The 15,377-nt window shown below is 36.6% G+C and overlaps 1 protein-coding gene across 14 annotated transcripts in view; it reads right to left on the reverse strand.

Annotated features, from left to right (window-relative positions):
• Positions 1–15,377, reverse strand: part of DENND4A (DENN domain containing 4A) — a 132,207-nt gene that overhangs the window by 50,231 nt on the left and 66,599 nt on the right. For all 14 annotated transcript variants that reach the window (XM_050795911.1, XM_050795910.1, XM_050795909.1 and 11 more), the window contains 3 exons: positions 13,039–13,139; positions 8,702–8,920; positions 7,159–7,304 (listed from right to left, as the gene is read on the reverse strand). In XM_050795911.1, coding sequence (XP_050651868.1) covers positions 7,159–7,304; positions 8,702–8,920; positions 13,039–13,139 — 466 coding nt within the window. The remainder of the gene's footprint in view (positions 1–7,158; positions 7,305–8,701; positions 8,921–13,038; positions 13,140–15,377) is intronic.

Below are 15,377 nucleotides of genomic sequence, written 5' to 3' on the forward strand. Positions count from 1 at the left end.
GGTAAAAGTACTTCCTTTTACTTATATACCAATAAAATCTCATTTTAACATTATAAAAATAGCCATGCAATAAATCCTACATTTATCGGTTGGACATCTCTGTCTTTTGGAAAGCATGGTGACATCTGTCTCTATTGAGAGAAAAAGAAATCCAACACCCACTGAAGGATAAAATTAAAATAATTTTCATATTTTCCCACAAGACATTAATATGCTCAGAAAACACTGGAAATGGATTCTTGGGAAACCAAGAAAAAATCTTACCAGACTATTTGTTACACAAAACTGCCTTTAGTTAAGCACCATCCCACAGGAACAGATTGTAATGATTTAAAATATAATCATATGAAGAACAAGAACACATGGTTCTTAAATTAGTCATAAATGAAACACATAATTCTCATATATTGTTTTTCTTATTTCTATTCAGTATTACCCACTCCAGCTTTTTAAAGTCAGTCAAGTGTTTTGTTTGGATATACGAAGATCAAAAGAGTTAATATACCATGTAAGAATAAGTGAATAATAGTACCACACGTCTAATTTTTGTTCAATAGTAGTTATGAACCATGAGACAGTTAATGTATACTTAGTTATTTATTTTCTATAGTTAAACTGCCAGAAGTAAGAGTTTTGTTCACTTAAAAACTTAAGCTCAAAGTTACTCAACTAAGGAATAACCCTCACAAAAATTATTCTTTTTAAAGTGTTACTGATATCTAGAAAACATATGCAGATGAATAGTAAGCACTGATTTTTTGTGAGTCACTTACTGTGGTATCAAAACATGAAAGGCAGTAACAGCATTGTATAATTATTTACATTTCAGAGAGTTCTGGTTAATAACACCACCAGGGATACAATTAACCTCTGCTCTAACTACATATGAACTTTATTGATATATTTTGAGTCAGGTGCGGTGGCTCATGCCTGTAATCCCAGCATTTCGGGAGGCCAAGATGGGCGGATCACCTGAGGTCGGGAGTTCGAGACCAACCTGACCAAAATGGAGAAACTAAAAATACAAAATTAGCTAGGTGTGATGGCACATGCCTGTAATCCCAGCTACTTGGGAGGCTAAGGCAGGAGAATTGCTTGAACCCAGGAGGCGGAGGTTGTGGTGAGCCGAGATCATGCCACTGCACTCCAGCCTGGGCAACAAGAGCAAAAACTCCATCTCAAATCTCAAAAAAAAAAAAAAAAAGAAAAAAAAAAACCAAGATATATTTTTAATCTTGTGACAATTTATTTTTTCTCTAATAAGAGTCTCTTGAATTATAATAAAGCAAATACAAGTAACTATGTTTTAATGCATTAATTTTCAGTTTTGATTTTCTGAGTAGTCATTAAAATCTTTAAGTATAATGTTAATTCATATATATAAGTGATCTTTTGTTAGATCTAGACTTCGAATAGATAAATAACATTTTAGGAAAATAGTCTACCTAGAAACAATGATTACACATTTAATAGAATTTTATTTTTCGAGACTTCTCAGAATTCATAATCTTTAAGCAATGATTCCAGTCATCTTCTGCATGGACTATCATCACATAAACAACAGGTGGCCAACAGAAAATCCTAGACAACATAATGTGTTAATTATGAGCACTAAGATATGCTCCTTAGGACGTAATACCCTAGTCAGCAAAATTACAAATCTTGTATATCTTAGATATCAATATTTATTTAAATCATGTGACTTAGCTAGGAATCCTGAGTTCTTAGCTAAAACAGAAACTTGTGAATAGGATATATAAAATAGGCCAAAAATAAAAGGGAACAATATAAGACTTCTCTCTTCTCACTGTTACTTGGATTCTGACAACTAATTCAGTGTTCTCATGTGGATTAATAAATTTACTGGCTAAAGCATGCTATTGGCAAAACCGTGGTTACCAATTTGGTCCCTTATGATTCACTAAGGTTCGCACAAGGAACAACAATTACACAAATGTATGCCACTGTTCTTAAGGGAAGCTCAGTGAGAACATATATACAACCAATGGAAGCCCAACACCTATGAAAAAATCATTCAAAGTTCATAATGCCAGACAGAAACATCATCTTTATACACACAAAAAAATTGTTCCTATAAAAAATGTAGAGGAATTCTTTTTTAAAGCACATCTTTCTATTTATTGCCAATATTTAATTTTGTAAGCACTGATATGGTTTGGATATTTGTCTACTCCAAATCTTATGTTGAAATGTAATCCCCAATGTTGGAGGTGGGGCCTGGTGGGAGGTGTTTTGATCATGGGACAAATCCCTCATAACTTGGTTCTGTCTCTGTGGTAGTGAGTGAGTTATCTCAAGATCTGTTTTATATAAGCATACGGCACTTTCTACCACTCTCTCATTCCACCTCTGGCCATGTGACATGTTGGCTCCCCATTGTCTCCCCATGGTTTTCTGCCATAACTGTAGGTTTCTTGAGGCTTCACCAGAAGCAGATGCCAGCACCTTGCTTTATATAAAGCCAGTAGAACTAGGGGCAAATTAAACCTTTTTTTTTTTTTAATATAAATTCCCCAGATGCAGGTATTTCTTTATGGCAACACTAGAATGGCCTCACAGAAGTGCCAAATAAGGCAAACACAAAACTTTGATTAAAATATTGAAAAACAAGTTCTTGGTATAATACTCAAATGAAGACAAAACTGTCAAGGAGCTATTACAGTATCTCTTCAAAATAAACAGGTTTTCACCATAAGCAGTGGCCACTCCTATAAACCCAGCACTTCGGGAGGCTACTACAAGAGGATCACTTAAGTCCAGGAGTTCAAGACCAACCTGGGCAACACGGGGAAACCCTGTCTCTACAAAAAATTAGCCAGGCATGATGGCGTACGCCTGTGGTCCCAGCTACTCAAGAGACTGAGGTGGGAAATCACTTGGGTCCCGGAGGTCCAGTCTACAGTAAGCTGAGATCGTGCCACAGCACTCCAGCCTGGGTGACAAAGGGAGGCCCTGTCTCAAAAATAAAAAATAATAAAGAAAACAACCCAGGTTTTCAAAGCTTTATAGACCAGAGCTCAACATACAAAATGCAGGGTTCCACAAGTCTGTTTGTAAGTAGGTTATTCAAAATGTAGAAAATAAATCTTCCCCCAAAACAATGTCCTTTCTGGGGTGATGAAAATAACTTTGAAGTCATGGGTTACATGGAAATATATATTTGCCAAAACTCATTAAACTTTGTACATTAATGATGTATTTACTGTTTGTGTATCTCAATAAATCTGATTTTTAAAAATGTCTTAAAAAGTGGTTAGCATATCATTCCACACATACAAAATTAATACTTCGTTGTTGTTGGTTTTTGTTTAGAGACGGGGTCTCACTATGTTGCCCAGGCTGGACTCCAACTCCTGGGCTCCCCACTCAGACTCTTGAGTAGCTGGTAGTAATTGCTCTTGGGATTAAAGGTGCATATCACCATGCCCGACTTATAAAAATTTAACACGTATTCATAGCAAAACACTGCTACCATTTGAAGTATAGCTAATCACCATTTATAACAGTGTTTCTACAGGAAGATGAATTGAGAATTTTAAGCAAGTAATGGCATGTATCCATCTTTTCCCTATTCCAAAGCATTTTCAAGAAAGAACTAGGGATGATATTTCTGGATACTTTCATTTGTTAATTCTCTAACAGCACCAGAAATAGTATTTCTCTGTATCAATCATCCCTCAAGTATTCTAAATTGAAGGAAAAGGTAGATGTCTACAAGGCTCTGAATGTGTTCCTGCTGTTCATATGTACAAATCATTCAAATATTGAATATTTCTGTTATGAAATGAGAAACCAAATGAACCATTAATCTATAAACATGAATAAAATCCAGTTACAGGCAAAAATAGTCATAATATTTTCTACTTTTTAGTTTATACAACACTACTCTGAACACTATGAGATAGGCAGCTATAATTATTTATCCTCATTTTTTTTTTTTTTGAGACGGAGTCTCGCTCTGCCGCCCAGGCTGGAGTGCAGTGGCCGGATCTCAGCTCACTGCAAGCTCCGCCTCCCGGGTTCACGCCATTCTCCTGCCTCAGCCTCCCGAGTAGTTGGGACTACAGGCGCCCGCCACCGCGCCCGGCTAGTTTTTTGTATTTTTTAGTAGAGACGGGGTTTCACCGTGTTAGCCAGGATGGTCTCGATCTCCTGACCTCGTGATCCACCCGTCTCGGCCTCCCAAAGTGCTGGGATTACAGGCTTGAGCCACCGCGCCCGGCCCTCATTTTTAAAACATACATAAAAAAACAACATATAAAGACTAAATGACTAAAGTCACAAGTATAATAGTCAAGATTAAAATACTTCTCATTCCCAATGTAGTGTGTTGTTCCTACCATACTATTTTCCTATTCATAGTGAGAATCACTTCTCATTTTTATAAGACACATTTGGTACTTATTTAACAATCAGTAAGGCCAATTTCATGTTAAACTAAGAATTGAACCAATTTCTGAATATCAAGGGATAAGTTGTATTTTGGCTGTTGCGTTAAAAAAAAACCTCACTGATTTTCTTTCACAGTCACATAAATTTGAAAGTGATGAACTTCTTTAAATAATCTTAACATTACAAATTGTTGTGATCATATATAATAAAGCTTTCATTTATTCCTTTTTTCTATTATCATGGCCATAAGATCATGGATACAATATACCTATTTAAATACAAATTTACAGGGAAGTTTTAGTATAAGTAACTTCTTCCCTTAATCTTTGAGAGTAAGCTGCTGAGCTGATGACCTATCATCACTCCTGTATACTTTTATACTTCCTACAAAGACATTCTCCTACAGAAATACAATCAACTGGGAATTAACATTGATATATTATTACTGGAAATCAACACACTAATACATTACTACTATGTAATCCTCAAACTACATTCAAGTTTTGTCGATTAACCTAATAATGTTATGCCTAAAGGATCTAGTTCTTTGTTTTTTTTTTGTTGTTTTTTTGAGACGGAGTCTCGCTGTGTCGCCCAGGCTGGAGTGCAGTGGCGTGATCTCGGCTCACTGCAAGCTCCGCCTCCCGGGTTCATGCCATTCTCCTGCCTCAGCCTCCCAAGTAGCTGGGACTACAGGTGCCCGCCACCACGCCCGGCTATTTTTTTGTATTTTTAGTAGAGACGGGGTTTCACCATGGTCTGGATCTCCTGACCTTGTGATCCGCCCACCTCAGCCTCCCAAAGTGCTGGGATTACAGGTGTGAGCCACCTCGCCCGGCAAGGATCTAGTTCTTAACTAAGCACTGCATTTGGTTGTTAAGTCTTCTTACTTCACTTTAGACAAGCTTCTCCATTTTTACTTTATTTTCTTAATCTTAATACTTTGTAGATTACAGAATAGGTATTTTGTAGAATATCATTTAATATGTGTTTGGTATTTCCTTGAGATTATATAGGTCATACATTTTTGCAGGAATATTACAGAATTGAGGTTGCATTCTCATTGTAACCTATTAGGGGAACACAATGTTGACTTGTCCCATTGCAGATGATGTTCATTTTGATAACTTGATTAAAATGGTATTTGCCAGGCTTTTCCACTATAAAGTTACTCTTTTCCCTTTTGTCATTAATATGCATTTTGTGGGGAGGTCATTAATAACTATGTAAGATCCTGCTTCTCATCAGATGACTGTCAATTGATTGATATCTGTATAGACTCATGGTTTCTTATTTTACTCAATGGGCTAATCTGTTACTAACATTTGATGCTCAAATTGTCCTAGATTTGCCTGTGGAAATCCCTTCAAATTGACTTCTGTATACGTATTTTGTTTTAACATGTCTCCATCATTCTTGGAGCAATTCTTGGTTTTCTAGCACAAGATACTTTAGGGCTTATCGGGTATTTAGAAGCCAAAATCTATACATTAGGTGTGCTCATTGCTGTTGGGGTGTGGCTGCTTCCAGGTCCACCTAATGTACAGAGGTAGGGAATATATGTGTGTATACACCCAGACACATATACTTACATCTACATTTATTTCTGTATCTATCATTGAAAACCAATGATACTACACCAAATCTCCAACTCTACACCAACACTACAGGGTTCAATTTAGTTTTCTTCACTTCTGTATTTGTAAATCTTTCCTCTCAATAAGAAACTTTATTACCTTTAATACATTTATTTGATCAATCTCCCCAATATATAACATTCTCCCATCTTTACCACCACCCCTCTCCCATGCAGATGACTTCTTCACCTTAATGTGGTTTTGACAACCCCTTCCAGACCAAATCCTGCACCACCATGCTGACACCTCTCTCATCTAGATGAAACTCTGACATCTCATTTGCTTCCCTTGCTATCCCCGTGAGGATACTCTCCCCACCCTGCTCAGACTCTGACACTCCATGTGTGGTCACCTCTGTATGAGTGCTCTTCTCATCCTGTTTAGGTTCTGACACCCTGCAGCAGTCTGCCCCTGAACATGGACACCCTCTTTAAACTGCCTGTCCTCTGATTCTACATGTTAGAACATGCCTCTCCAGGAATACTCTCCTTACCTGGCTTGGGCTCTGACATTCCAGCTAGGCTGTTCCTCTCTCTCCACCCTATTCAGGTTTTGAAACCCCTCTCTGGACTACCCTACCTTCTCTCTCTCCAGCATGAATACCTGCCTTGCTCTGTCCCACCTAATGATATTAGGACTGAACAGAAAGGTTTCATATATAAATTTAAAATTATAGAACTAACGAATTTAAGCTACAAACTCATTCTCAATTGTAGAAATATTCAGGTAAAACATTTATGATACTTTTACACCTACTTTCAGCATGTGATAACCCATCTCTGACAAAAAGGAGAGGTGAAAATTACAGATGTTTAAGTTGGAGGTGCACAGGTTGGCAAAAAATTCCTGGTTTTATAAGTGGGCAGGGAGGGTTAGGGACCTGATTGCTAAAACAAAACTTATGATTTAGTAAAATTCTACAAGGTAATTGTAAGAGGTGCATTCTATAATTTCTAGCAGGCTACCAAAACTTGCATTATAAGCAGTCAATGATGAAAATGAAATTAATTTCGATTTCATTAAAAGCTATAAATAGAAACTATAACTCATAACATTTATAACAGTAACACAAAATAAGTTAGGGCACTGTAGATGTACCGTTACTTACTTTATCTACACAATCATCAAAAAATGCCAGGCTTGCATCTTTGTCACTAACAAAAGAACATTCTTCAATGAAGCGAATAAACATCTGTGTTTTGGTCATCATGTTATAGAATTTTTGATGTGACCGGTCCCGGCTTCTTAAGAAAGCTGTTCAACATAAATATATAATGTCAGAATATATAATATCATTCATAGATTCACAGAATATTTGCACTAGAAAGAATCTGAACAACCATGTCATCTATACCTCCCACACCACTACCATTTCGCATGTGCCCTGAGAGGGGAAATGACCTGACAAAGAAATAGGAGAACAGTAATAAAGGAACATAAACCCAGATCTCTCAAATCTTCATCCAGAACTGTCTCCATTGTTCTCTCACCATCTTGAATATTATAAACTAGTACATTTGAAAATTGCTCTCTTTTCCCCCAAAAGCTTTGCATATTATATGCACATGCTTGCTCTCACATTCCATATAAATATACACTATACATATATATATATAAAAAAATATATATATATATGGCTTTTTCAAAGCAGCAGTAACATTCCCTCGTATTCATTCATGTTTGTGTCTTACTTATTGAAAACAGAGAAAAGGTTTATTTCCTGATTTCACCTTACTAACTATGCTCAGTTACACTGCACTTGGGCCTTCTTTCAGGCCCAGGAATTCAAGCTCTTTCCAGTCTCAGGGACTGTGTAAACTGTTCTCTCTGCCTAAAACACTCTCCTACTTTACCTTTGTCTGGCTAATTTCTACTCATCTTTCAGATCATGGATCAGATGTTACTTCTTCAGAATAGCCTTCCGTGATATGAGGTTGTGAACTGAAGTTGTTCACTCATTATTTCCAATCGCCTATCCTCTTGACTATAAGCTCTCTGAGAGAAATAACCATGACTCTCATCTTTTACTTTTTTTTTTTTGGCCATGTCTCTTTTGCATACCACTATTCAGTACCTAGCATTCAGAGGTACTCAATATATACTTATTAAATGAATTTCTCTTTCAAATGTTAAATACTACAAAAGAAAATAAATATGTATTATAAAACTGGTTGCACTCCAGAACTTCCCAACTTTTTTTACTTCATGGCACAGATAGGAAATATTTGTAAATATTTGTAAAGTACCCAATATTTGAAAATATTCGTAAAGTATACTGAAATAAAACAAATGAGGTTATTCAAGCCTGGAGGTGACCATTCCAGGGGTTCCTCTGTATCCCCAACACTGCCTACTGCTCTGAAAGCTGAAAGTATCAGTATCTCAACACATATGTGACACACAAATGCAGTCGGTATATGGTTGGGAGGCTCTATACTTATCTTCTGCATATCTGCTAATGGAATTATATCTAATATGCCTGAAAAATAACTAGTCCTATGGAAATGGGTAACCAACAAAGCTGGTATTCACGTTCTCCTCAAAACAGGTATGTATTCTCATAAATATGAGCTATTAACACAGACAGCAAATGAGTCATCACAAAGTTAAGCTCAATGACATGAAAGCTTTAAAACTATGCAATCACTCACCTTGTAGGGCAAAGAGAGAGGCTGCATCTGTGGCTGTCTCAGATGGGGCTTGTGTTATTGGCCTTAAGTATGATCTGTAACCTTTTAAAATAGAGGCCATGAAAAACAAAAATGCCTCTTGGATTTCCAAATCTATCATGTGCAACCTCTTTCCAGAATTAAAATCATAGTCATTCATTGCTAAATCCATTAGTCCATCATCTCTCGGTCTCTGCTGCACTGTGAAGACACAGAGTGTTAGTGTTTTCTCCGAACTCACAAAACACTCATGATGGTACCAGTATAATTTTGTTGTGTTTTCAAAAGGACCCAAGCTACCTCAACTCTTTGTTTACATAACTTAATCACATTTAAACCTTAGCAAAGCCTGCCATAGCATTTTGTAGGCTCCGTTGAGTAAATTTTATCCAAATTAAACACAAAGTTACCTCTGCTTATCTCACTACTATCAGGAAAAAAAAACGTTCAGGCCAGCCATGGCAGCTCAAGCCTGTAATCCTAGACCAAGGCAGGAGGATCACTTGAGGATAGGAGTTCAAGACTAGCCTGGGCAACATAGAGAGATTCTGTCTCTACAAAAATTTTTTTTAAAGTTCATGTTCTAAAATAACTACATATAAGTTAATAATGATTATAACCCAGAAAGCAAAAGAATATCAGAAAGCTGCTCAACTATAAATATATGTCAGAATATATATCATTCATAGGCTCACCGAGTATTGGCATTGTTCAGAAAGAATCTGAACAACCATGTCATCTATACCTCCCACACCACTACCATTTTGCACATGCCCTGAGAATGGAAATGACCTGACACAGAAATAAAGAGAATAATAAGAAAGGAACATAAACCCAGATCTCTCAAATCTTCATATAGAAATGTCTCCATTGTTCTCTCACCATTGAAGATTATACATAAACTAGTACATTTGAAAACATGAAAATATTTCTTTCAAAAATTGCTCCCCTTTCCCTCAAAAGCTTGGCACGTTTTGTTTGTTTGTTCTGGTTTGTTTGTTTTTTGAGATAGAGTCTCGGTCTGTCATCCAGGCTGGAGTACAGTGGCACGATCTTGGCTCACTGTAGTCCCCACCTCCGGGGCTCCAGAGATTCTCCTGCCTCAGCCTCCCGGGTAGCTGGGATTACAGGTGCCCATTACCATGCCCGGCTAATTTTTGTATTTTTAGTAGAGACAGGGTTTCACCATGCTGGCGAGGCTAGTCTCGAACTCCTGACCTCAGGTGATCCACCCGCCTCAGCCTTCCAAAGTACTGGGATTATAGGCATGAGGCACCATGCCCAGCCACTTTTCATGTTACGTGCACATACTTGCTCTCACACTCTTTCCATATGAATATATATAAAACATATATATTTTATATATTACAGATATGTCTTTTTCAAAGCGGCAGTGACATTCCCTCTTGTATTTATTCATGTTTGTGTCTTTCTTATTGAAAACAGACTTTAAAAAAAGGGAAAGAAGAACTATTGCATTTACCCTGTGCAAATTGGGCACAGGGCAAATGCAACAGTTCTTCTTTCCTTTTTTTTTTTTTTTTTTTTTTTTTTTTTTTAATACAAGTACCTACGGAAGAACACACAAGGATTAAAATATAAAAAACAATTCTTCTTCCTGGACAATTCAATGCTAAAGTCATTAGATAGTAAATATGTAGTTTTATAGTAGAGAAGTCTAGTAGACACCACCTTAAGTGATCAAAGTGAATATCTCCATCAATAACGTGACAAAACAAAATAGTGTGCGATATGACATAAGGACGCAATGAGAGGGGCACAGCATCACTTCTGTGATATTCCTGTCAAAGATGCGTGACCTGGGCCAGGTGCAGTGGCTCACATCTGTAATACTAGCATGGAGGCTGAAGTGGGAGGATCACTTGAGCCCAGAAGTTCAAGACCAGCCTGGCAATATAGTGAGATCCCATCTCTACCAAAAAAAAAATTTTTTTTTTAATTAACTGGGTGTGGTGGCGTGTGTCTGTAGTCCCAGCTTCTCAGGAGGCTAAGGTGGGAGGATCACTTGAGCCTGGGAGCTCGTGGCTGCCATAAACTGTGATCGCACCACTGCACTCCAGCCTGGGTGACACAGTGAGACATCCTATCTCAAAAAAAAGAAAAAAAGATGGGTGGCCTGTATTTATTATGAGAATGCTCAGATAAACCCACACCATGGACAATTCTACAATGGTAAATATAATCTTCAAAGGTGGCAGAGAATCTGAGGAACTGTTCAGGAGGAAAGGCAAATAAAGAGACTTGAAACTACATACAAAACCTGATTTGGAACTGGATCCTTTTGTTATAAAAAGAACATTATCATGATAACTGGCAAAACCTGAATGTGGTCTGAGGATTAGGATGACAGTAATGCTCGATGTTAATTTCCTGATTTTCATGGTTACATTGTAGTGATGTCAAAAAATGTACTTCGTAGGAAATACATTCTATTCAAATGTCATGAAGCATCTAATGTCAAAGGGTCAGGAAAAAAAGTTTGTTATTACTTCAAAATTTTAAAATATAAGGAACAATTAATCATCTTCGAGAGTTTTTGGAGGAGTTCTTATTATCTAAAAAAGTGAAAATACTGGAAGAATGTAAGGCATTGGAACCAGAAAGCCTACGGTTTTTTTTGTTTTTGTTTTTGTTTTGAGATGGAGTCTTACTCTGTCTTCCAGGCTGGAGTACAGCAGCACAATCTTGGTTCACTGCAATCTCTGCCTTCCAGGTTCAAGCTATTCTCCAGCCTCAGCCTCCCAAGTAGCTGGGACAACAAGAGTGCACCACCACGTCCGGCTAATTTTTGTATTTTTAGTAGAGACGAGGTTTTACTATGTTGGTCAGGCTGGTCTCGAACTCCTGACCTCTGGTGATCCACCTGCCTTGGCCTCCCAAAGTGCTGGGATTATAGGCCTGAGTCATCCTGCCCAGCCAATGTTAATAATATTTAAATATTGCTACAATAGCTGTTGGGCTTTTCAGCTATTCAAAAGAAGTGCAAACACTTTTAGAAAGCAATTAACTAGGTAACAAATAATATTACATGCATGATTTATTTGTTCCATAAGGCAAAATTTTGTTATGTTTTATGTCGTTAGTTTAATATCCCAATACTTATGAGCTACTTTGGAATTATCTACTTGTTATCAAGTATACTTTGTAAATATTGTTTTTATCCATGTCTATTTCCAACTACACTATACACTATGATTAATCCTCAAGGGTGTAGGCTACCTCCTATGCTTATGTTCTACCTAATACATAAATGTGAACCTCAAATACTGCATATCACTATTGACCATACTTTATATAATAAGTATTAAGTTATGGATTCTGAATGGGTCATCTGCTATACTACCAAGAAGATTAGATAAAGAAATGAAGGTTTAATTTTCCTTATCAGCAATTCTGGACAGGTCAAGATATATCCTTATATATATCCTTATATATAATAGAAATATTATTATATATAATAGAAATATTCAACATCCTAATCAATTTTCATTTTATTAATTTCTTAATGCTATTGGCAAACTTCGATTTTCAAACTTTAAGATAAGCACACAAAAAAATTAAAAAATGTTTAAAAAGATAAGCACAGCATTAAGATCCACTGAAGGTGAAAAGCTCTTGCTCCACTGAAATCATCAGTATTTTCTAATGTAGTTTACATCATTTGTCTTAGATTTTCAAAACTAACTTTCTATTCTACGTATGAAGAAAATAGGCCAGGCACGGTGGCTCATGCCTGTAATCCCAGCACTTTGAGACGTCGAAGAGGGAGAACTGCTTGAGCCCAGGACAACATAATTTGTCTCTGTAACAAATTAAAAAATTAACCAGGCGTAATGCCTCATCGTGTCTGCAGTCCCAGCTACTCAAAAGGCTGAAGTGGGAATACTACTTGAGCCCAGGAGGTCAAGGCTGTAGTGGGCCATGTTTGTGCCACTGCACTACAACTTGGATGACAAAGCAAGACTCTGTCTCAAAAGAGAAAAAAAAAACAATATAAAGGTGGAACCCCACATTTTTTTCATGGTATTTCAGTAATGGTAAAATTAACCACCTTAACATCCTTTTGAATGTTGTTATTCTAAGATGGTTCTATAAAAATTTGGAAGATATAAAATACATATTTTATAAATCTCTCATTCATCTTATAACAAATTTTGCTTTAATGATCATCTGCCTTTAAAATGGTAAAACCACTTTCTGCTAGTTAAAATAAATATTATTCTTTTATAAGTAAGGCAAAGTAATTGGAGTCCCTTTTTCAGATTAAATTACCTCCTTTAATGAAGTTATCCACTTACATTTTGCCAATTGCTGATGCAAATTATTCAGTGTGTTCATCAGATTTTTACATGGCTTCTTTGGAAGTATCTTCCAGGCTACATTTTTCTTGTCACCAATTCTAAGATTAAATAACAACAGGAATATATTTGTTACATGGTCTTTGGGAGGGGGAAGGTATATATCTGTTATATATAAAAATAGGAAAAGATTAAACACATTGAATGAAAAATGAAAAACATACAAAATATTTGCATTAACGAGAGAAAAATCCTATGGGGTAAACTGGCATGTTGAATATTTAAAAATTAATTTGTATGAGGGTAGAACCTTGTATTAAATATAGCTCACAAATTTATATTATACTGAGTAAATTCCAGTTGCTTTGGAATCTTGCTAATTACCATAAAGCTTAATGTGGTGATCTTTACTCTTAATCTCCACTTAAGTGTGCTTAGACACCTAAGTATTAGAAAAATCCTACAAGTTTTTTTCTTATATACTGTAATAAAAAGCACTACAAAAACTTTCAGTAAACTCATGATCCACAGAGCTTATCAAAATACTTTGGTATATTTAAATACTTTCTTAGTTTCCTAAGAGCATAAGTAAGGATCATTTTTGTTTCTTTCAAAAAAGAAATAACCTATAATATTAAATTACTTGAATAAAGTACATTGTGAAATACTTATATAACTATAAAAGAGGATATCTGTTAAAAAATGATAAAGCAGTTTCCCCCTTATCTGTAGTGGATACATTCCAAGACCCCCAGTGAATGCTTGAAATCACAGACAGTTCTGAACCCCATTTTTACTACGTTTTTTCCCAAGCATATATACCTATGATAAAGTTCAATTTATAAATTAGGAATAGTAAGAGATCAATAACAATAATTTATAATAAAATAGAATTATAACAATATACTTTATATAAACGTTATGTGAACGTGGGCTCTCTCTCTCAAAATAACTTATTGTATTGTACTTACGTACTTTCAGACTGCAGTTGGCCACAGATAACTGAAACCATGGAAAGCCAAACTACGGGTAAGGGAGGAACTATTGTATCTTTGTTTCTGGGACAGGCTCCCATAATCTCCTTTATTATAGCTATTACAACACAGTTGGTCTCTAAACCATACACGGGGTAGGAGTAGAAAAGAGCATGGTGATAAAGCATTGCGAAGCATTTGGACTTAAAGATAGCTTTAATGACTCCACTTAAAAAAAAAAAGAAAAGACAACGTCTCATTCTGTCACCAAGGGTGGAGTGCAGTGGCATGATCACGGCTCACTGCAGTCCCAGGCTCAAGTGGTCCTCCTGCCTCAGCCTCCCAAGCAGCTGAGACTACAGGTGCGCACCCCTACAGCCTGCTAGTTTTTATTTTGTAGAGATGAGGTCTTGCTTTGTTGCCCAGGCTGGTCTTGAACTCCACACCTTAAGAAATCCTCCTGGCCTCTGCCTCTCAAAGTGTTAGGATTACAGGCAAGAGGCACTGTGCCCAGATGACTCTACTTTTTATTGAATCAGTTTTTTTATTTCAAAAGCAATGAATACTCATTTTAGAAAACTTGAACAATGTATAGAAAAAGAAAAAGTAAAACACTCATATTCTAACCACCACAGAACAACATAACACAGGTGTGTAGTGGAACTTGCTGAACTTTTTATATTCCCTAAATTTCCTACAGAACAAAAAAGGGCAAATATCACTTTGAAAAGTAAACAAAAAGAGTGGGATAAGAAAGATTAAGCTAAACAAAAATGACTGTCTTAGAATTTGTCCCCTCTATCTTTCTACAAATGAGAATAAAAATAAAGATAGGGCAGAGTCAAACTGCAGATGTCCTGCTGTGAAGGTGTGATTACATTTACAATGTGACCAACAGGATCCTCTGTTATAGTAAGAACGCAATGTAGAAACACTTCTCAAATTATTTTCTTGATGAAACTCAGTAAACACAGTTTTCCCACTGTGTCTTACCATTCACTGCATAGTGCCTGTCTTGCTAGACTTAATTACGAGTGTCTTAAAAGAAAGGAGAATACGTGGTTTGCCATTTTACTCCCAGTGCCTAGCAAAAAAGGGCACTCAGGATATGTTTGTGGCGTAAATGAATGAACAACATCTTGGTATCATCTGATCACATCTAATTACTGTTATTGCCATAATTTCCGCCTCTTGTTCTTGATATCTTCGCTCTAAAACTTGGCTGGGTAAGGGCATTTTTTTTTTTTTTGAGATAGAGTCTTGCTCTGTTGCCCAAGCTGGAGTGCAGTGGCGCGATCTCGGCCTACTACAAGTTCTACCTCCGGGGTTCATGCCATTCTCCTGCCTCAGCCTCCCGAGTAGCTG

This window comes from Macaca thibetana, chromosome 7 (assembly GCF_024542745.1).
Source record: "Macaca thibetana thibetana isolate TM-01 chromosome 7, ASM2454274v1, whole genome shotgun sequence".
In the NCBI taxonomy this organism is placed as follows: domain Eukaryota; kingdom Metazoa; phylum Chordata; class Mammalia; order Primates; family Cercopithecidae; genus Macaca; species Macaca thibetana.